The sequence below is a fragment of the Rhea americana genome, unplaced genomic scaffold (genome assembly GCF_003343005.1).
Source record: "Rhea americana isolate MKP2758 unplaced genomic scaffold, rheAme1 scaffold_62, whole genome shotgun sequence".
Lineage (NCBI taxonomy): Eukaryota > Metazoa > Chordata > Aves > Rheiformes > Rheidae > Rhea > Rhea americana.
In genome coordinates this window covers 4,392,188-4,415,598 of record NW_028186779.1, presented here as the reverse complement: position 1 = coordinate 4,415,598, position 23,411 = coordinate 4,392,188, and the positions used below count along the sequence as shown (strand labels likewise).

The 23,411-nt window shown below is 39.2% G+C and overlaps 1 protein-coding gene across 1 annotated transcript in view; it reads left to right on the top strand.

The window, feature by feature from the left end:
* Nucleotides 1–22,419, top strand: part of POU6F2 (POU class 6 homeobox 2) — a 314,269-nt gene extending 291,850 nt beyond the window's left edge. Inside the window, exons 8-10 of the mRNA XM_085320198.1 lie at nt 9,269–9,437; nt 18,360–18,528; nt 21,823–22,419. Of these exons, the coding sequence (XP_085176324.1) occupies nt 9,269–9,437; nt 18,360–18,528; nt 21,823–22,327 (843 nt within the window). The 3' untranslated portion in view covers nt 22,328–22,419. The remainder of the gene's footprint in view (nt 1–9,268; nt 9,438–18,359; nt 18,529–21,822) is intronic.
* The last annotated feature ends 992 nt before the right edge of the window (nt 22,420–23,411 follow it).

The window sequence follows — 23,411 nt, the reverse complement described above, 5'->3', positions numbered from 1 at the left end:
AAAATAAAGTACAAGACAAGTTTTGGAAAAGTTTGAGAATGTCACACAGAAATAAGTGAGGAAATAAATAATGTAGTAAAATGTTCCAGTTATAGATGATCTTAGCTTAACTTCYGACTTATCATTTTCTTAGAAATGTACTACAGGAGAAAGGGAAAAGAGCAGGTGATTGCAAGCAATGGTAGTAAGCTACTGCTTGCTGGCCAAGTCACAGTAATTGAACTTGTGCAGCCTAATTCAGTTGCTAAACGTGATGTGTTTGTGCTTACTTTTTGCCTAAAACCTGAAGACTTAAATGCCTCAGCTATTGTCTTTAGTGAGCTTTACTATAGGTAGKCTACATTAGTTATTTATTCATACAACTTTTTTAAACTTTACAGACTAAAACCTAAATGTCCTCTCATGGAAATGAGTTCATAGATTACTTATGTGTAGTGTAAAGCAGTGCTTCTTTTTCTGTGTTGTAAATAGGTTACTTTTTAATGTACAGAAGCAACCCATTGTAACCTTATTGCTCTAGTTTTAGAGAATAAACAGAAGCTTCTGATTTATGTTCTTTAAACTACACACAGTAGAGATTGTTCCTCTTTATATTCAGTAGTTACAGCTTCAGTGCTTTTACAGTTTTCCAAGATTTTTTACTAATCTAAACAGTATCACCGATATACACACTGAGAATTCGCCTAGAGTTTGTAATGGCTTTCTAAAGAGGGTAAATGTTCATACTCCTGTTATAGTCCTTGTCTTTTTTAYCTCTGTCATAAACTAGTTTTCCTGTGCTTCTAATATTTTTTACTGCCTGTCTCTCAACCATTTCAATTTCCACAATAATCTCTTTGAGATTTTGTGATCAGAACTGAATGCCATGATTACAGTGAGGATGCATCACTGATTTACATAACAACATTACAATATTTTCAGCGTTATTGTCTGTCTTTATCTCAGTACAGCCTAACATTCTGCTCTTTCTCTGTCTCTGATCATTGAGCAGTTTTTTTCAATAGACAGACGTATCCACCATGGTGCATCTGTGCTTCCCTGATTGTTACCATGTGAGTCACTGAAATGGTTCCTTCTAATGTGAATTATTTTGCACCTTTCTGCTATGTGTTTTGTCTGTCATAATGCTCCCCAGGTTCTGTAGGTTGGTCAGGATGGTTCATGGTTTTCTGTACTAACCTAAGAAAATCTATGCTTCCTGCTGCTTCAGTGTCACCAGCTTGTCTTACTGCTTGCTAAAACCATTCAACAAAGTTTGATATGAATCCTTTGGACTCCCCTTGCATACCCCTTCCTTGAAAAAGGATGTTCTGTTCTCTAATTTTGTGTTTCTTTCTTTTTTAAGCTGTTTATATCCTATATTAGAAGTGTAGCCTTAACTTCTGTGCTTCCTTTATGCCTCTGAGAGGGGATATGTTATATGGCTAAAAGCATATTTTTCTCCAAGAGCAACTGAGCTTGTTGTAGCAAATCATTAATATTGTCATTTTACTTCCAGATTTGAAAACCTTGTTTTAAGGCGTTCTTCTGTATCTTTAGCACATGTTTAGACCAACATGACCGCCAGAAGAACTTGTACCATGAACTGGAGTCTTACAAGGGTCAGAAATTTAGGGCAGAATTCACCTTGCTCAACTTTACCCGTGAAACAGTTAGGTGTTTGGTGAAAGCTAGCAACTAGATTTCCATTAGAGACAAAGAAGATAGGCAAAGAAAGAAGGTGATCCATGCTGCCCAGAAAGAATCATTTTAGATAAGCTGAATCTCTAATAGGTACCTTAAGGTATCTATTTTCTCCATTGACTGAAGAGGAAATTAGGATGGCTATTTCAGGATTAAAAATAAATTGTTAAATGAGTGAAGTTAGGTAAGAGGAATCCAGGTGTCAGAGACCAKTTGGATTCAAAACACTTTCCCGTTCATGAATTTCTTAAGTTAGCTTTCCTAATAATTGCTGTGTTCAAAACTATTTGCTGGTGCAGAGAAACCCAAAAGCACCTTCTACCTGTTGTATTATTTTCCAGTATACCTCACCAAGATGGTTCCCTGTTCGCTGTTGTCTGGCTGTTTCCTTCTACATAGTAGATTCAATAAATCTGGCYGGTAATCTCACTTCAATCTTGTTTTATCTGCAGTGCTTGCCAGACCTTTTCATATTTCATTGGGTCTTACAGCAGTACCAGCTTTGGGCTCCTGCTAACTCCAACACAAAAAAATGAGCTACTAGGCAGCATTTTCTTGTGCAGTCAGTTCCTTGTTTTTGTTGTCATTGCCTATCATGCTCCAAATTAGCTGTTGAAATGCCATAGGCAGTTCCCAGATGAGCCTGTGGTCATTCTCTATACATCCACTTTCCAGATTTCATGCCAGAAGAGTTTTCCTTCTGCAGTCTCAACCTACCACATACACTCCACCATCTCGTTATAACAACTTCATGCATTATCTTCCTCTCGTCCATTAAAATCTAACCAGCTCTCAATCACTTCTTCTCTGCCATGCTCTTACTGCTTTCATGCTGTCTAGTTTTATGAAAACTGCACTCTTCTTTCTTTCTATTTGAGCACAGCCACTAAATTGTGTTGTCTCAATCCAACTTTGTTTTTCTTTCTGCTTTTCATAATATCCGACTTTCAGTCATGAGGGGGACAATTTTTCTCCTTTCTCTTCCTCTCTCCATCATTAGTATTGCAGTGATGTTCTCCATATTCCTTTGTACAATTCCATGGATAAAATGGTCTTGAAAGTCAAGACCATCATACTATTTACTGCTACAAGAGACTGCATCAGTTTTTTTCCTGCCATAGCATAGACACTTGACTTAGGTCTCTTCCTGATCAGTGTTCTTTACGTCATCTGCACTTGTAGAACACGAATATATCAAAAAAGTCAATATAACTAYATCACACCTTTGGGTACAGGAAAATATTATTACAGTAGTTATTCTAAGGAACTGAGGCACAGAGAAAGTAAAGTACTGTTCACTGTAGGAACATTACTGTTACTTTTGAATTATGCACTTACCTATACATTTATACATTATACATTACATTAATGTCATAGCAGTGACATTACATCAGTCCTGATGGGGGTCAGAGAGATGACTGATGCATCTGATTTACATATAAAATTATAACTTCTGCAGAAGCCCAGCTGTGTCCTCAGCCTCATTTAGAGAGCCTCGAGACCTTCATTTACAGCTTATATTTTGAATGTTGTTCTAGCCCCACAATAAGGCTTTGAAGGGGGCACTTAGGCAAATGCTGACAAAGAGCTCTCTACTTGTCCTATCCCAAATTATGTCCACAGTATATTAGCACTTCTCTGCTGTTGTCTTCATTTTGATGTGAGCATGTGCACAACCTGCGTGGACTCTTAAGAGCTTTCTCATGCTGATTTCCAAATCCACCTGTGCTATTAGCCTGAGCAGGGTGTATAGAGGTCCCTTTTACTGTATTTCTGAGAGAGAAGATACTTAAAAGCATCAAATAGCTTTCATATTTTAAAAAGTCAAATATAGGTTTCATTCTGCAATGATTTATGCCTGTAATGTGTTACTCCTGCACAGTATGAGTCCATGTGCATGGAGCTGTGCCTAAGACTGGACTCTTTTCTGGCCAGAGTAGAAGGCACTTTTGTTTTTCACGTTTCCCTGAATATAATCGAGTACACTAGATTAGGTGATGGGTACAGTATTTGGACCACAGGGAAAACATTCTGGCATTTGGCATGCAATGAGTATCGATATGTGTAATAACTTGTTCTTTCAATTTGCTGGAAGATTTAAGAAGACATTTTTTAAAACTGTGCCTTGTCAAGCAGTATGAGTAGGTTTAAAGGCGAGCTTGCTCTGCCATGGTGCTCTAGAGTCAAGCAATGGCAATAGTACACTATGGCCCTTTTTCAGAAACGAACATTTGACACATGTTAGGAAATTTAGACTGGGTAGAGAACTCAGCTTACAGGAAGAATGGAAGCATAAAAAAACCTAAACTACTACTTCTGCAAGGCATTATGGTGGCATTTCAAAGTATTTGGGAATGCCTTTTTACATCAAAATCTTTATTTATTTTTCAACACTTTCTATTGGCTTTAGTCCTTAGTAGCCCTAATATCTTTATCTCACAGGAAGCATTAGCTGACWTCAGAAAAAAATTGAAATTCTTTATTTGTGTCGTAAAAGAGATTGCTTGAAATGTRTTTCTTGCTCTTTGTGCCACCCCTCTTAGTTTCATCTCTTCTGCCCCTTTGTTATATTTGTCTTTTTCACCTCTGTCTTCTCTAATTTGTTGGTTTTCCTCATCTCAAGATTTCCTTTTCACTGAATCACAGAAAAATAGGACTGGAAATGACCTGAAGAGGTCATGTAGTCCATCCCCTCCCCCTAGGCAGGATCAACTGTCYCTATATCATTCTTGACAGATGTTTGTCTAACCGATTCTTAAAAACCTCCAGTGATGGAGATTCCCGAACATCCCTAGGCAACCTAGGCCACTCTCCTTAACATTAGAGAGGTTTTTGTAATGTCTGACCTAAGCCTCCTTTACTGCAATTTAAAGCCATTACTTTCTTCTCTCTTCCATTAGGGCCATATTTTTGCCCTTGCGGTTTGTCCAGGCTCACTRTAAGATCAGTAACACTTCTGTTATCATAAAGGACATCGTTCTTCCAAAAGTTTGTTCTCTATTTCCATGTAGTTACTCTCTCTTTCCTTTGCTTATGCAGAATACCTTGCTACTCTATCACTATCCTGTAACCTTCTGGGTGCAGGTAACAACATCTCTGATTTCATAAAGAGGCTTTACTACAAGTTTCCAGTCAGCCATCCCAAGAGTGGGAATATATTACATACATAATTTAAGAATGCAATTCAGTCCTGCAAACCTAACTCATTCTTCACCTCTGCAATTATCAATCAAGACTACCTTCAYTGCTGGCAGCAGCATGTAAAACTGATGTAAAAGAGATAAGAATCAGGCCCTTTGCATTTTTCAGCTTATTCTTATAAAGTAATAGGCTGCACTTTAGGCTTCTCATATTCATCCTATTTCTCTAGCTGTAGCGTGCATACATGCCTTCCTGCCAGGTACTAATCAGTGTTGCATACAGTCATCATTCTCAAYGTGTCTACTATATCTACCTACACAGAATGGCACTTAGAGTGACTGTTTCTGTAATTTCTGTGCCTCCTTCTGTCTTTGGATGGAAAATGCACAATAGTCATAAATGTAATTCATATTATAGATATGTGTCCAAAATTGGGGAAAAGTCAGCTATTGCAAGTTTGAATGGATTCTGTCATCTAATTCATAATCTAATCATTGCCTCTCCTTAAAGCTATTCCTGGAATGGAAATTATAGTGGATGAAAAGAGAGAGAGTATTTTAATGTAATTTCATGTCATAGATAACCATCATTGTTCTTTAAGCAGAATATTTACAGCTTAACCATCATGCCTGTAAAACAGGGGGGGGTGTGGAAATTATGTAGGGAGGTAAAGATGGCATTCTCCTTCCCTTAGTCCTTAAGGTGACTCTACTGTTTCTCCAGTTCCACTGCTTCCTTTTCCCTTGGAAGAGGTGAATTAGAAACCTGCAATATGTGAATCTCTGTTATACATTGCTGTCACTGGACATCTGGGCTTCACTAGCTGTATCCCTTTTGACCAGCTAAATTTTGAGAATTTCTTACATTTGACCAAAGACTACTGAATGTCTAATAAGGAAACTACAGAGCTTCTGGATATCCCAGTTATTTCAAAAATACATTTGCAAATGCATTGTTCAATGTATATGCAAAGAATCCGATGTTTCCTAGACTTAAACAGCATACTGTGCATGTGCTACATAATGACTGTGGCTGTGTTGCTCATGGTGCATGCACAACTAGAGAGTGCAGATATGCACTTGGTTAGGTGCTTCCTGGAAGCATCAAATTTAGTTGATCTGTGCAGGGAYAGTATGTCCAATGTGGCCTGAAAGTGTTGAATTTACCATCCATGTCATACATGGTCATGTATTTCTGTCTGCRAAATACTCATGGGAAATAACATAAAACCATAAAAAATTAAGGCTGAAGGTCAGAGTTCAAGAGATTATCCAGTCCACTCTGCTATTCTTAGGCAGAGCTGCTATACTGATATTTGTATAACTTACCCTTGACAATCTTTCACTCTCTTAGGGACTCCACAAGTTCCCTCAGAAATTTATGCCTGTGCTTCTCTGCCATGTTAGAAACCTTTTTCTAGCATCTAWTTTGAATCTTCCAAGTTATTATGCCTCCTTCTGTCCACTGTAGGAAAGGACAAACTCGTTCTCTCCTCTTTTCATTAGCCTTGCCTATATTTGAGATGGGTGTCATATCGCACTCAGTTTCCCCATCTGTAAATTAAACATGACAAGTTCATTGCAGATGAGCATAGGCTTCAGACAACTCCTAGGCCTTTGGCCACCCTAATTATTCTCCTCCGCTTRGTCCAGATTTTTCCTGGTGCGCAGCATCCAGCTCTGGTCACTGTACCCCTGCAGAAGCCTTTCCAGTGCTTGGCAGAAGAGAAGATTCTGCACATACGTGGCAGATGTCGCTCTTGCTTATACAGCTCAGTATGGCAGGTGCCTTTTCTTCATTTTTGCAGCACCACATTGCTGATGGTATGTTCAAATTGACAGGATCATTTTTAATTCCAGTCCTATGTTCTAGCATATCAAAAATCCCTCCCAGCATGGTATCGGTGTGTGAATTTAGTAAGCATCCAGGTCATTAAGAAAATACTGASTAGCGCCAGAACCAGGACAGACAGCATTCATGCACACTTCTGTTTTGACAGTAAACCATTAACAAGTACCCTCTCTGTTTTGCTCTCTAGTATTTTTGCATTTATTCGGCAGTAGTTTCATCTAAACTATGTTTCCTTGGGTTATAAAGAATGTCACGCAAGGGAGTGTCAAGAGACTTGTAAAGTCAAACCACCTACTGCTTTTTCCCTGTCCAGAAGGCCAATTACCCTATCTTAGAGGGAGATCAGATTGGTTTGGCACAGTTTGTTCCTAACAGTCCTTGTTGTCTGTTAGTACCTTGTTTTCTTGCAGGTGCTTAAAAACTGTTTGATTATTTTTGTCATTACTTTTCCAGGGGTTGGAGTTGACTGGTCTATAATTTTGCAGATCCTTCTTTTTAAAGATAGTCAGTGCATTTTCTCTTCTCTCATCATTTGATACCTTCTCTATTCCCTTAGATAAACACTAATATCTTTAACACTGTTCCAACCAGTCATATAACCCGTCTAAATATATTTTCCCTCCCTCACCTAGACTGAAATTTTTAGCTTTGCCAGAGAATGTGTCTGATAACAGACCCAGACCCGAATCCTTGTCTGTGTCCAGTCCAATTCCTGAAAGCTCCAGTCTGCAGTGGTGTGGGCACAATGCATGGGAAGGCCATTACTGCCACCAGGAGGGCAGGTAAGCCCTCGTGGTGGATTGCTTCCCTGCGAGTAGGCTGCACCCTATAGTACATGAATGGACACTCCAGGTTAGGAGCTATCCATAAATAAAATCCAACCCTTAGTGAAAAGGTTTTTAAAGATGCCCAATGCTTGTATGAATTTGAAATCTGGAAGTCTTTCAGCCCTTCTTAACTACTATCCCTTTGATGCAGTGTCTTTTTTTAATAATTGTTAAAAACTCCTCAAGTTAATAAAATGTTTTTGTTTATTGATCCCTACTAAAGTCAGAAACTGGACATTGACTTACACAAATAATCTTCATCATAATTAAAGGGTAACTCAAAGCTGCTGGTTTTGTTTTGTATTATATTATTCAACATGGGAAGTAAAAGAAGGTGGAATTGTAATTTCTATTCAGTCTTAAGCAGATCTGTAACAAGAATAATGCCATTAAAATTGTTTAGTGTATTCCACAGAAAAGTATCATCTTGAATGTGATCAAATACATTTATCTACTATGCCGTATGATTTTTTGTCCACTTAACATGAGTCATTTCTATCTGTTTCAGAAGCATATTATGTATAACTTGAGTACTCTTAATGAGTACAGCACCTTCGGTATTTTACTGAATAAACTATTTCAGAAAAAGATAAAAATTTATATGCTTTAGAACTCAAGAATTAGATTTAAATTAGTGACTTTGAGCAAGGCCAAATAGGCCTTCATCTTTTCCCCTTTCTGAGGGCTCAAAGAATGGCTGTCACTTAAAAGTGAAACCTTTTAGTATGTTTTTGCAATCTTTTTTGGTCAAGATCAACACAGAATAGAGGTATAAAAAACAGCAGTCATCTTAATGTATTGGGATTAGGTATTACTGTATTAGGTTCTGATAAGGATGTACCAGATTACAAGAAGCCTGTTCAAAACTGTAAGATCTATGGTGTAAATTCATTCTGTATAAAGACTACCCTTCAAATTTGTAGGCAGTTCTATGTAAAAATCAGCAGCAGAAAATGTGCTTAGTTTTTTAAGCCCACATGCAAGTTCATTATAGGCAGAAGGGGATTAATAGTTCTTTCCCTAAAGAAAAACCTACAGTATTGTAAAATTCATAAAGCCAGATTCCTATTTAGCAGCATATCATTTGCATCTACCATTACTTGCCAGACTTCTTAGGTATGTAGAACTTGGCCCAGTTCTGGTGTGAGTTGGGTTCAGAAGTTTCACTGTGTGCACTAGTTGGACTAGATGATCTCCAGAGGTCCCTTCCAACCTTACTGATTCTATGATTCTATGAATTTATAGATTGGGAAATAAGATTTCAACATTTTAATTTGTTTGCTCGATCCAAAGTCATAAATAATTCCTCTCCTACAGTCTTCTACGCTATCTTGTCTTCCCCATTCCCACTCTTCTTGGCCCTGGTCCCAGAGTATGAAAGGACTTCTCTGAAACAATGCTGATTTGTATGAGAATCTATGTAGGGAGTAGAGGTCTGACTGCATGAGTCAGAAAACAGGTAAGGATATGTATTTATTAAATCAGTGCTGCTAGGAATGTCAGATATCTCCCATCACTCATTTCAAACAAGTATTTAGCTGCTAATTAGATTAAGTATMTGATTAAAGTGAGCAAAAATGGGAAGTCAGAACTCAAGGCAGCTCGGATTGCTCCTATTGTAACCCTCTGTCATCTAAACTGAGCCCATAGTATTTAATGTTCCTATAGGATTTGTTCCCTGGAGATAGAAGGGTGAGGTGGTGCATTGAAAGTTTCATATTATTGCTTCATATTCTAAATACCTATTTTTACATTTTAACATATAGCTCCATCAGCCCTCCCAGACGCAAGTGGGACAAGCAGCCTCACAACCCAATCTCCTGCATTTGGCTCACAATCAAGCATCTATGTCTCAAAGCCCAGTGCGTCAGGCTTCCTCTTCTTCCTCCTCATCCTCCTCCTCTTCAGCTTTGAGTGTTGGCCAGTTAGTCAGCAGTAAGTATTGCTCCCTGGCTCTCCTTACTTCTCCCCTCTGTCCTCCTCCCTGCTGAGTTTCCTGATCTACCTTCCCTCCTTTTTTTCCATATAGTAGATTGTTTATTACTAATTACAGCGACTCTTGCCGTTAAGGACTGCTAAGTGCTGTGATGGATGTGGCTAAGGGTAAACACTCCTTGAGAAATTGCAATCAACTCTAAAAATGGTCATAAAARTGCTAGCAGCCCTTAACTGACTTTGTGGACATTGTGCAATTCTTAAAACTAAAATGTAGTTTATATTCATTGGAAATGAGGAATTTTTGAATCAATCAGTGCAATGAGTTCTGTTACTCCAAATTTGGTGGGCATTCCCTCCTACTTTTTTTTAGTTAGGCTACTTCTTCATTAGTTTACTTACATTATTGTAGCAAAGTATTTTACAAACCAGGCGCTGTGCAGACCTAGAGCGAGAGACCTTCCTTGCCAGGCAAAGCTTGCGCAGTCTAAGCAAGAAAGAACTGTGAAATGTGTGTGTGTTGGGGTGTGGGGGGGAGAAGTACRCTGAAGTGAAATAACTGAGTTTCAGTGTTAGGATTTTAACAGCTGAGCTCCTGATCAGCTCTTTCTCTAGATCACACAGATCTTAGTTCTTCACTATTACCTTGCCAGTCTTACCAGTTTTGTATTAACTTTGGTCTTTACATAACAATAACAACAGGTTAAAAGTGTACAAAAGAAGCATTAACAGTTTTTGCACATCTCAAAAATGTGAGTATATTGGATGACCTTGTTCAAAGATACTGCATGTACTTTTTTCAAGTAAGAATAACAGTATAGCACAGGCTATACTGAGGATGTAAAATGTATGACTGAGGTAAGCTTATGAAGAGCTTGGAAAACTGTTATGTGAAGGGAGATTTAAAAAAATCTTGGTTGAATTACTTCAGAGATTCTTTACTTGGGGAAATTACTAGCAGAGGTATAGTGGTAAAATTATGCTAGTATAACTCCCAATGTGAATATTTTTATTCTGGAATAAAAATATCCACGTGGGTAACTGTAAGTACATAAAATATATATAGATACAATTATGCTGATATAAATATATTGCTATTGCTTTGTCAGTAAATCGTCTCATGTAGACAAGCTTGTAGGAAGACAAATAAGATGCTTCATGTTAAAAAAAAAATACATAAACTTACCCTTTGCCTATGTAGGAAAATTGACTGACACAGCTAGTGGAGAATAAGTTACTTCTCRATGGCTAGTCCAGAAGAGCCTCCCTTGTGGCCATTCTTATTCAAAAAAAAATATTTTAGAATGACTGTGGAGGGGTACTTTGTCCCACAGTAGTTGTTCCAGTCAATTTCCCCCCATAGATAAGCTCTTTACACAATAAATGCAACACRGAAGAAACCTTTTTAAGTTTACAAAGTAAATCAGTCAAAAATCAGGAGGTGCTGGAAAAGAGTTGTTTAGGCAACAGTATTCCGCTCCTCTTGTGACATGTAGTTTATGATATCGATATATGTTGTGATTAAAAGCACACACTATTTTTTTCTTGTGCTTCATTCAGCGCGTTCCCAATGCATTTGCTCCGGGGATGAATCAGACTTACATGATGAAGGAGCTCCTTCCAAATTTATGTAACGTTTGAGACAGGGAATGGCAGAAGGGTGCACGACGGTCTTGGTTTAGGCAGCACAGGGYGGAGGAGCGGGAGCTCTCTCTCTGCCACGTAATTCCAGTGCAATGTCAGGCAAGTAATTTAAAACATATTTTTCACAAGTGCTTCCTCAATATCCAGCTTGAGACCCTGAATTTTAATTTACAGAAGAACTTGGCATTCACAGTTACAATCCAAAGTGCACTTTCACTGTGGAAGTGTATAAAACACCATTTAAAGCCACAGTCTAAAAATCATTTGCTACTTGACCTAGACTGTGTACCCAAAAACGCTTTTTCCCTTCGTACCTATCTGCTTCTTTGTGAATGAGACAAGGAGGACTTCTGTGTTGTAGAAAYATAGGAAAATAAATTCAGACTTAAAAACATACAAAAGCTCAAGAGGAAACGAATAACTGTGTCTTTGGTGTAGAGCTTTAGTAGAGGTCTAGGGCCACACACAGAGTGAATAAAAAGGCAATACACCGATCAGTCTCTCAGCGATGAAGTGCAGTTCATCCTGTGCACTGAATGCGGCAGGGAGGGAGGGGTCCGTGGAAAAAGAACCGGTAACCCCCTGCTCAAAGACTATGGGACACTGCTTCATGAGCTACTCTCACTGCAGCGTTTTATAACTTCTGAGTGTTTATTTCTGGTACTTTGACATGTTCTTGTAGCTTCATTTTTGCATAGGTAAATTTTAAGGTTGTTACAAGAGCAAAATAATATGTAAGTCAATCATTTGGTGAGCTAATGTTTACATTCATAGCTGGAAATACTAGATCTCCTCAAGACTTCTGTCTCTTGAATGGATGGAAAAGCTGATAGATGGTGTTGCCCTCTTGTTGGTTCTGCTCTGAAAGGGAGTAAGACACATGCTGTGTTCATGGATTTGGCTGACAGCAGAGTAGACGTAGACCTCTTTTACTCATTCCTCTCAGGCTCAACTCCTTCCGCCACTTGTTCGGTCCCCGTCCCATTTCTGCCTCACCCTGTTTCCCACACCATCTGCGTTCCCTTTGCATCAGTATTCATTTTTCCTCTGCCTTCACAGTGCAGCCCTCTTCCTTCAGTCAGCCTCCCTCGATTTTTCTTCCCATTTCAGTTCTTTTCCAGYTCCCAATCAGTTTCTGTCCCCAGATTTATCAGACTATCTCAGTGTTTCTTTTACCGGCATTTTTATCAGATAATCCCTGTCATCSTTTTCTACCATGTTTTATCTACTTTGCTGCTGCCTCTCTTCCCCCATTTTCTTTTCTGTACCTTGGTGATTCTTACTATCCTTCTCTGCACAGTCAGTCCTTCTCCTCCTCCTCTCCAAAATCAAATCCCTGCTCCTTATTATGAGCTTGGATTTCCTTGAGGTGTATTTTTGCTTAGGATGGCAAAAAGGCCATTASTGATGTAAAAGTTATCTCCTTTACACCTATTAAGGACGTGCTTCAAGATGCAGGGAAATTGAAGCTTTTTAAAGGGAATAGTTTATTAGAATTTTTTATCCTGGGCAAAACAGTGTATTTTATTAACCTTATTCTCAGAAGTGGTTGAACTGCACTAGCTGAAATTTAACTCACTATGGAAAATCTCACTTAGCCATAGTCAGTACCCTACCTGTAGTAACGAATGGCACAGAGAAGATAGTTGGAGTGTTTATGTTCTGCCTTGCTCAAAACAGAAGAACAGCTCAGTTAAATCAAAAGGTGGAGAACTCAAACAGAACAAAGAAAGTGTTTTTCATACAATTAGACTGGGGAATGTCTCATGGTTGGGAATTTACTGGGATTTAGATCTTAAGAGTATCCTAAAAGAGAATAGATATCTATAGAGATCCCCTAAAAAATCATGACAGAATCAATATGCAAACACATTCTGGAAGAGATATCTAAGTTTATGTATCAGGGCTTCATCCAGGACCTCATTATTCGAGACCAACAGATTGCTTAGTGCAATGGGCAGATCAGCTTATTTCTGCCAACTGCATAGAGTTCTCGCACAGACAGAAGCAAAACATTCATCTCAGTGATCCTTGATGGTTGTCCAGCATATTTCTAATGACATTTACCCAACAGAAAGTGGAGCTAACGCTGAATGTGTAAGCCTGCTTAAGGTAGCGTGTAAGATGCTGGTGTTCCAGGACACAAGCAAGCTCGTTTCTAGTAATACAAAAAGAGCCTACAAGAAAGAATAAAATCCAGTTAGTTCAGGAGGGAAAGATCAAACCATGTATATAACAAAGCATGAAAAGGCAGACGAGATACTTGACAGTTTTYCGCAGCCATTGATAATGCTGGCTTTTTAGACAATCTTAACTGATCTTTGCAAACTTGGAAATTGCTTTAGGTGACTAAAAAGTAATGTGTGTGCAACTGTGCCTGCGCACAGGGAAATGGATGAGCAGGAAGTGCCTCCCTGYTTTGCTCCTTTACAGACTCTACTCAGACGCCAGGTGCCAACCCCTGACGGGCAGGCGCACCGCACGCCCGTCAGCTCTCCACGACGAGCGTGCGGCCAATAAGTGAGCAAAGCCTTCCTTGCATCCCAGCTCACACACGGGCCAGCACAGCCTTGAGTTGAGTTGAGCTCTGCAACTGAAGTCTGGTGTCTTCTCAGGTCCTTTCAAAGCCTTTTAATGGGATGAGACCTGCAATGGGTTAGTGGTCCTGAAAGAAAGCCATAGGGCAKGTGGGCAGCAAGAAACAACTTGGGGCCTCTTAAACATCTCATTGATTGCTCTACTCCTCCTGAAGCAACAACATTGTAGTTTCTTTTTTGAATTTCGTTCTAAAGCTGCAACCTAGCTCTCCAGTAGAGGCCCCACAGTAGAATATGTCAGTAGAGATTTGCTCTATTCYGGGAATTATTGCCAAATATAGTAAAGTTCAGGTAAAACAGGCATATTCTGCTACCTTTATCTGTTTATAAGAAAGAAGACTGGCACATTGCTTAGAGGAATTTTACTTCAGTAATTTAATAATTATTCAGGGTAAGATTCTGCCACACTTACTCGTAGAGACTACCTCTCTCTGCAAGTAGCTGCCTGACATCAGTGAAATTACCGAGTTACTGTGCAAAAAGGGACAGAATTGGGCCTTACTAACTTTAATGTTCCATATTTTTATTCTTTTTCTTTTCATTGTATGTGTATTTTCTTTGTGATTTTACATTTTTATTTAATATTAATATGTTTCCTAGTTTTTAAAAAGGTACATTTCCTTAAACTCCCACTATTTCCCCTCATTTATTTTATAGACTTATTCCTTCTGTGATGCCCTGTCAGAATGTACTTTGATTTCCCCTTGTGTTTTTATTTCTCATCCTTTCTTTCCCTGGACTGTTGCATTCATTATAGTTTCTACTCTTTTGTCCTATTCTCACCTCTTCATTCCTCACTCCCCTAACCAGCGCTAGTTCTCCTAAAGACAAAAATTATGGTTGTTTCTGGTGAAAGGACCTTATAAAAGAAGCTCTGCCTAAGCAAGGATTGCAAGATTCATCTCCACTGTTTCAGATTCTTCTATGTCATTTTTTCTTATTGTCTCATCCTGTTTATGTTCTCTTTTCTCTTCTTTGTTTTCTGCTCTTAATTCAATTCTACATCATTTCTCCTTTTTTCTATTTCACTTCTCTCTTCTCAGATGCATCCTTTCCCTTACCTTTCCCACTGTATGGTCTCTTCATGGAAATCACTGTTTTCCCCTTGTGCTCACAGGCTTGTGTCTCCATGAAGTTCCCCCCATCCTTCCAAATTTATTTTACTGTTTATGTTCATATGAAATTGAAATGCCTCCCACAAATAGATTCTTCCTTCTCTCCCCAGAGCTCAAGTCCATTTCCCATTAACAGTGTCTCGTCCTGCCTCTTACCCAATTTACGTTCTGCTGGACTTTCTCTTTCTGTTTGACTGGGGAATGCATCACCTGTAACCCCTCTCATGGCAAAGCTCTGCACASCAGAAATTCACTTTCTCCTTCAGAGTGTGCTGATTTCTCTGTAGCAAATCTTTACCATAACTATTAAAATCAGAGCAAATTGGCRCTCACCAGAACAAAGCAAACTCACACAGGATTTTCAGAAGAATTCAGAAGTGCGAGTAGTATTCCCTTCTGTAGGAAAAAAAAAAGATTTTCAATGCAGAAGAACAGAATGTAGATTTTATTTCTTCCACTCTGCTTGTCAACCTTCACCAGACAATTTTACCTGACTCCCTGGTTGTTCTGCTACATGTACGTCCCCCGCAATGGTCTCAGACAAGTGTCTCACCTTTCTCCAGGGCCTAGTAGTTTCATAGACACAACAGGCACAAGCCATAGAGTATTAAGCCATAATGTACACTGGGAATCTTTAATCTGAATGCCACTACTGTAGATCCTAACCACTCGATGAAATTGGTATTCTTTATTTTGTGATTGGCACTGTGCTGTCTTCTCTAGGATTTCYACTTAATTTAAAAAGCATCTGATCATTTACAGTCTTCAGTAAAGTACTATTCCTAAAATGTGAAGTAAACTATACACTTAACTGTTCTCAGAGCTGAGAATTTATTAAAACAAAGTCCATTGTCTGTACATGTATATTTTTGTACGCATATGCACTACTCCACAGAGTCAAGGATTATGTACTAATGCCGTTCTAGTGGCAATAGAGTTAAATGGACCAGTGCTGTTAAATGATGATGCCAATAAAATGGTCCTGCTAGTACTACCTGAGTAATATGGACCTGATAGAAATCAAGGGACTAATTGCACAGATTTCAATGGGCTTTTGATTGAACCTTAAGTAGATCTGGTTCTGATTTGATATGAACAGTATTTTCCCCAAAGTTCAGGAATAAAAGGATTCAGGGGTGTTTTGGTCCACATCTGGTATTCCCTTCCTCCTCCCAGAGACATTATGTAAGAATGAAGACTTGCTTTCTCAAACAGATATTCTGCCATATGCAAGAATCTACTCCTCTATCCTGAATCATATCCTAGATTTTTTTCTCATCTCAAGGAGAGCTCAGCCTAATTGTTCCTTGTCCAAGGCCCCCATGCAGAAAAGGACCTTCCATAGTATTCACTTCTGCAACAGTGTCATATCAGAAGGATCCAGCAGAACTCGGCAGAATTTCTCTATGACCATGTGCAAGCAAGCAACCTCCTAGCTTTCTTGCCTCCCTTTTTCTTCCTAACAGAAGCTGGTGGGAGGAGGTTTACGGCTGACAGTAGCAATAGAGTTTGCTACTTTGGAGACTCATTTTAAAGTTCTCTGTGAGGACCTGAATTGTCCTTTGTCACATCCCTAATAGCCTTAGTCAGAGGGCTTAAAATGAAGGAAGGAAAGAGGTGAGGTAGATGTTAGTGCACTTTACTCAAGGGAATCTCTGAGGCCATTATCATTTATGATATTTTGTGCATTTATCAGTGGCTTTTCAAAGACCCAAAGGGCAGATAAGCATCCAGCTCCTTTTTGTGTCTCTAAAAATCATAACTGATATGCTAGATAGACCGTGTATGGGGTAAGTAGGAATATTTCACATCTACAAAAGCAATTACTTTACAAACCTGAGTGGCCCCCTGTCATAGCCCCCATCACTTATAAGTAAATAATATATGCCTAGGTTATAATGCATAAGCACATGCATGTATGTTCAGGTGAGCTCAAGCACAGCACTGACAACAGGAAGGACAATTCTGGATGGGGACCATTGTCAAAACCAGGCTGAGCATGTGTGTGTGTTTGCCTGTATGCGTAGTTCATGTGGTCCATGGTTACATATACGAGTATTTTCAAAACCCTATTGCTATATGTGCTTTTTTCACTCAAGCTGCTAATCAATACAGGCTAAATTTATATAGCAGAAAAACCTCTTCCCTCTATCTCTCTATTATTGGACTAAAAGATTTTTATAGGACATTTCCATCCTAAGGGAATTTTACATCAGGCTTATAAACCCTGGAAAATAAAAGCTTTGTTACTGTAATGCTGGCAAGCTGTTAGCTACAGCACTACTAGCAGGAACCACTCTAATGCAGAGTTCAACATGGTAATGTAGTCTAGCACCATCCTTGGACAACTGCCTGCATTTACAGAAATTGCTGTGTTATTGTGCTGAAAACTTTTCACCTAAGAAGTCTGAGGAATGAGGGGAAGAACAAGAGAGATGTCTCACTGGGAGAACGGCTTCGCTACACGCAGGATTGCACAACACTCTGAAATCTTCCACCATCCCAGTCGCATGCTGTCTGCAGCTTGGCAAACGCTTTCATTTACCCAGAGATCAGTAGCTTGGGCGTGGGGGGGGGGAGAAAAAAAAGTTCCATTCTCCAGCTGTTGTGTCATTTCCCTTGGTAAGTCCTAAATTGACAGAGTTATCAGGCACCAAAGGAGCTTTCCTCTGGTAGACATCCTTTATTATGTGCCCTTTTGGGGACAAAGGCATCTGTGTCAGTAAACTGCTATGGAGAGGAAGGACAGATTTATTCTCACAGCATCGTAAGCATTATCTTCTGAGGGTCTAATGTAAAAGTAAAAAATTGTGCAGCATTACCATCTGAAACGTAATGGCTGATGTTGCAAATACACTGCTCCTTGATTATCAGCCTGATGGGAGGCAGAATGAAAAGCCTGAAGGGTTGCTTCCCAGAATGGCATGTTTTAAGAACTGATATATAAAATGAAGAAATTTTTAAAAGGAGCGTCTTGTTTGGGCTTGTTTGTTTTCTGGGTTGTCTTGGATATTTGGATGGTGGTCTGCATTGGGTGTTGTGAAAGAGGGAGGGAAAGGTTATGAATTTCCTTATTTTGTGTTAATTTTAGATGAAGTGGAAGGTCTTGATTTCAAGTTAAAAACCCAGGCAGTTGGTGCATATGTTTAGCCCTCCCCACAGACTACAAAYAAACAAACATCAACCCTTCTTGTGTGTGTGATAAGAAGGGGAAACTGGGAACATGATTTGTCAAATTTGGTGGAGATTTTCCAAAGCACAAATGGCAGTGAGGAGCCCAGCTACATCCACTGACTCTGAGATGAGTTGGACATTTTCAGGAGTTCAACATCTTTGAAATATCTTTCGCCACCACCTGGAAATGCTGCAGCTAATTAGTGTTCTAGCAAGCTAAACATGCTTTGTGGCACCTCAGACAGGACCCACCTGTTTCTGTGAAAGAAGAGAAAGGGACAAGTATGAAAAAAAACCACKAAAAAAGGTTTTGACAATGAAATCTAGTGTAAGCCTTCTCCACTCTTATGTGACATGAAGAACTGACACTATTAAAAAAAATATTTCAACAGATCCTCAGACAGCCACTGGAGAGGTGGATGGGGTGAATCTGGAGGAAATCCGAGAATTTGCCAAAGCTTTTAAAATCCGGCGCCTCTCCCTTGGCCTGACACAGACTCAAGTTGGCCAAGCTCTAAGCGCCACCGAAGGCCCAGCCTATAGCCAGTCTGCCATCTGCAGGTAACAAGTTACATCATAAACTCTATTCTCCTCTCTTTGTTCTTAAAAATTATTCACCTTATTGTGAGGAGCATGCTTGTGTTTGAGTCATATGTCTTTAGAACATATTATTTAATCTGGGACTTAAACTAGCCAATAATGTTGGTATCTGGCAGATAAAATGTTCTTATTGTGTGTCCCTAAAGTAACTTTAGTCTTTTTTTTYCCTTCTTCTTTTTTAAACAAGTGAGAAACAATGTTCCTGGCATTTAGACTTAATTCACTAGACGAGCTGGAGACCCTGCTGATGCTGCATAAGCACCAGCTGACCCTCTTCATACTGTGCCATTTTCTACAGATAGGGTTACTGAACAAATATTTCATGGCTGCATCCCTGCTAAGTTAAAGCCTGTATTACTGTGGTTAGCACTTCACATATAGGATGTTAACGATGATTTACCTAGGCAACACAGAAGGGAAAAAATTATCCTTCCTGCTATCTTGCGAACCAGCAGCTATTCATCTTTTATCATCCAAATGCTTATTTAAAATAAAWAAAAAAAAAAAGTAGGCAAAGGAGAAGTAGAAACCTGCTCTAATCATAAGAAATGATAATACAGTCTTGACAGAGTTAAAGTCAAGTAGTTAGAAGCAAACACCCTGTATGCATGTATGTGTGCTACAGTAATCCCATGTTTATGCATGAGGTAACAAACACACTTAGGTAACAGCTTTTTCCTCTTGGGCAATGCCTTATAGTCCTTCTCCATCAGTGAAAGCCAAGAAACCAACTCTAAGCTCATTTAAGTGGATTTTGTTCTTGGTGATCCATGAAATGCTCTGTCTTTTTATCTGCTCTTTATACTTTTAATGTATTCCCCATAGAACGGAAGTGTACTTTTCCTGCAGTTTAAGACTAAGGTTATAAATAACATCAGTATGGGGTAGTGAGCTTGCAGCTCACATTTTGCTCAATGATTTTCCATAAAGCCCATTGATTGTTGTTAAATACAAAAAGCTCCATAGGATCCTCTCACTTCTATGGCCTCCCCTACTGTTTTTTCTTATAAGATACCTCCCTGTAGAAAATAACCTTTATTCAGTCTATACAAGGATACTACTGCTGGGAAATTTGTTTCAAGGCTTGTATATCGTTATACCAAACAACATGTACTGCAGCATCAACACTAACAAGTGATGCCAATGATATGAATGTTATTGCTCCCTGTTGCTAAGAGTTAATTTTATTTTTTTCTTCTCTATGGTCAATAGGTAAAGAATGCCTAAAACGGACAGAGTTTTTAGCAATTGCCAATTTGTTGCAGCCTTAAGTTGTTGTTTAACATATTATACTTTAAATTGATAAATCACAGTTTCCTTTGCWTATGTCTAGTTTGTTGTCTTCACATTTCTTCCATCTACCTTACAGCTGAAAAAAAAACTCGGGGGATGGTTTGAATTTAACTAAGGGAGGGGGTTCCCCACTAGTCTGTTGTTAAGAAAATCCAAATAAAAATGAAATTGGAACACAAATATAGCTAACAACCAGAATGTGAAGTCCTTCTATGGAGAGCTCCTTTGAGGAGCCAGTTATTCAGAACATGAGGACCAGATGTAGAAGCTGGTCCCAATATGTGCAAYGTTGTAGTGTTTTACTTTCTTAAGCTCCCAAATGGCTATCATTTGGGAGTGTAATAATTTGCTATGACTGTACCTTTCTTGYTAAGCATCCAGACAAGCCACCTCAGTGGCAGTATGCTGTTCCTCAGGAACAGTAGGCTCTSTTTTTCTTTTAATGGTGACAAGGAGATTTTATTACAAATTGCAGCGTAATGCAAGGGGCAGAAAGATAAGCAAGYTGAATGACCAACTCGGAGGCACAAGCAGAGTCTCCCAGTGCCCTTTACAGGGCATATCACCAATATACCACCTTGCTGATGTGTTCTGCCTGCAGAAAACCTGCACTTTCTTAACTAGACACAAAATGTTCTAAAACATAAACTGCAGATTGAAATATCACTGGACACCAAGRAAGGACACCTTGCAGTCAATACCACAATAGGTTTCCGGGCAGCAGTCATAAATTCTTTGGAGTGTTATTTGAAGTTATTTCTTGCCTTGTTCTTTGTGAGAACTGCATTGTTTCCTGCTGGAATATTTTCTGCAGCTGCCCCTGGCTGAATATAGACAGTAAATATTGCCAACTCCAGTCACCRAGTTGTTTTGCACAAAGGCATTGGTTCGATCTCACCGTCAAGGCACGTTGTGATGAGCAGCGGCAGAGGCGTTTCAGTACTGGGCGAGCTGCATAGGGCAATGTTATCATGCTGTATCAGCTGCCTTTCTACATTAAATACTGCAAGGTGCAGGGTGGGCATAGGTAAAGTGGAGAAATACAAATGGGTGGCACCAGAGGAACTGGATTAAGACTTAAGAGGATGAACTTGACAAATGAAAGAAACAAGTACATATAAAGCTTGAAATGTGACTTCAGCTCTTCTGCTTGTTTTTGAAAGGATTAAAGCTTTGTGTGGCTGCTTTTCCAGATGTTTTATAATACTTGTAAAATCTGGTTTGGCGAAAGACCTTTGATGGCAAAATGATACATGGAAGACCTCATTTACAGGAAATGATATCATTCTGGTACAGTTTGCAGAAATCCCACAATAAACCCAGCTTGGTGCCACAGCATATTAGTAGACTATTATGCTGGGTTTCATCTGGAAAACATGAGTGTGTCTTAGCACATTGTGGCGGTAGTCAAGATAATTGCAAAGTGTCCAGCTGTTTCAGCTGAACACCACAGTAGCTAAGGGAATCTTTTTCCGACACAGAAAAGGGACATGGTATTAACTTGCAAACAGTGAAAATTGCTGAAAAATGAAAGGAAAGGAAACCTKATATTCAAAGGCTAGTAGCTGCCAGTGGTTTGTATGATTAAAGCTGTGGCGTTTGGACAACATGGGATGGGAGGGGAAACGAAAGGACTAATCACAAAGATGAGATGATAAAAAAAAATTGCCTTTGATGTCATTTCCTGTAATTAGGCTTAGCCTTAAGGGTTTTGAAGGTCGTCAGAAATATGCAAACTGAAGCTATAGCCTGTATTGTGTAGTGTACGTCGAATTTTGTCGCAGTGTTCATTTTGTGTTGGCTTAAATGTCTAGCTATCTATATATTTATATATATATACGTATCTGACAGTTTTCGTAATCCATTGTAAGTTACCTCTGCCAGTCACGTAGTCAGGCAGGCAGGAAGTCCCACCCTGGCAGAGCATCAGTGTAAGACTCTTCTTTCTCAATTTTCCCTCAGACACACCATCCTGAGAAGCCACTTTTTCCTACCACAGGAAGCCCAAGAGAACACTATAGCTAGCAGTCTGACAGCCAAACTGAACCCTGGCCTTTTGTATCCTGCCAGGTTTGAAAAGCTGGACATCACCCCTAAAAGTGCCCAGAAGATAAAGCCGGTGCTTGAGCGGTGGATGGCTGAGGCTGAGGCCCGCCATCGAGCAGGTATGCAGAACCTTACCGAGTTTATCGGAAGCGAACCATCCAAAAAGCGCAAGCGGCGTACCTCATTCACGCCCCAAGCCCTTGAGATCTTGAATGCCCACTTTGAGAAGAACACGCACCCCTCTGGGCAGGAAATGACAGAGATTGCCGAGAAACTGAACTATGACCGCGAAGTAGTTAGAGTTTGGTTCTGCAATAAGAGGCAAGCACTGAAGAACACAATTAAACGCTTGAAACAACACGAGCCTGCGACAGCAGTTCCTATGGAGCCCTTAACAGACTCGCTGGAAGAAAACTCCTAAAAACCAAACCAAACCAAACCAAACCACACACAAAATAACCGCACCAACAGAAACGTAACCGTTCGAACTCTGTGAAAATACCTGCTCGTCACCCTTGTAAGTAAAAGACTGAGAAAACTACAAGAAGGACAGAACAGTTTATAAATGTCCATGGGTTTTCCTATATAAACGCAAAACAAAAAAATACACAACACAGTGTGTRTGTGTGTGTCGTAGAATTAGTTCCAAAAGAAAGAAAAAGCCAGTTTTTTTTAAATGGACTTAAAGTAAACCAAATAACTGCTTACTTTTTTCTGTATATTATGAAAATGTGAACACATTTTAAGGAAAAACAAAACAAACAAAAAAAAAACAAAAAAAGAAAAAACTTTTATCTGTTTAAAAGCGAATACAAGCCTGCCACCTGGAGGAGTGATTGTAGCCTTTCAGGTATCAAGTGCTGATTCACTATGAAAACTATTAACCAAAGTCAGAAACATGGCATTGCAAACTAGATTGTTAGTGTACTCTTTTATGAGTGTGAAGTTGTGTTATGAATTTTTACATTTGTATTTTACAAAAATGGAAACAACAGGATTAATTTCTGTCATTCTTGTTTGCACCCCCTGCAGGTGTGTAGAAACAGGTGTTAAAGCCATTCCAGAGTGGTCACTTCCTTTTTTCCTTTCCTTTCCTTTCCTTTCCTTTCCTTTCCTTTCCTTTCCTTTCCTTTCCTTTCCTTTCCTTTCCTTTCCTTTCCTTTCCTCTTTCCTTTCCTCTTTCCTTTCCTCTTTCCTTTCCTTTTCTCTTTTCTCTTTTCTCTTTTCTTTTCTATCAGCTTTGCAATCTCCAAGTGTTTGGGTGCCAAAAATAATTTATTTTTATTGTGATTTGTGGGATTTGATATTTCTCTTCCAAGGGTATAAATCTTGGTTTGCATTTCTATTTTTTGATTTTTTTTTCTGACTCCTTTTGCTGCCTCCCCACTCCCAGCTCTGCACCCATATACCCCAGTACTGTTTGAAGATTTTTAAAAAGCAAAGTGAAACCTGACACTTTTATATTGATATGCTGAAATGCAATAGAGGACAAAGAAGGATTAGGA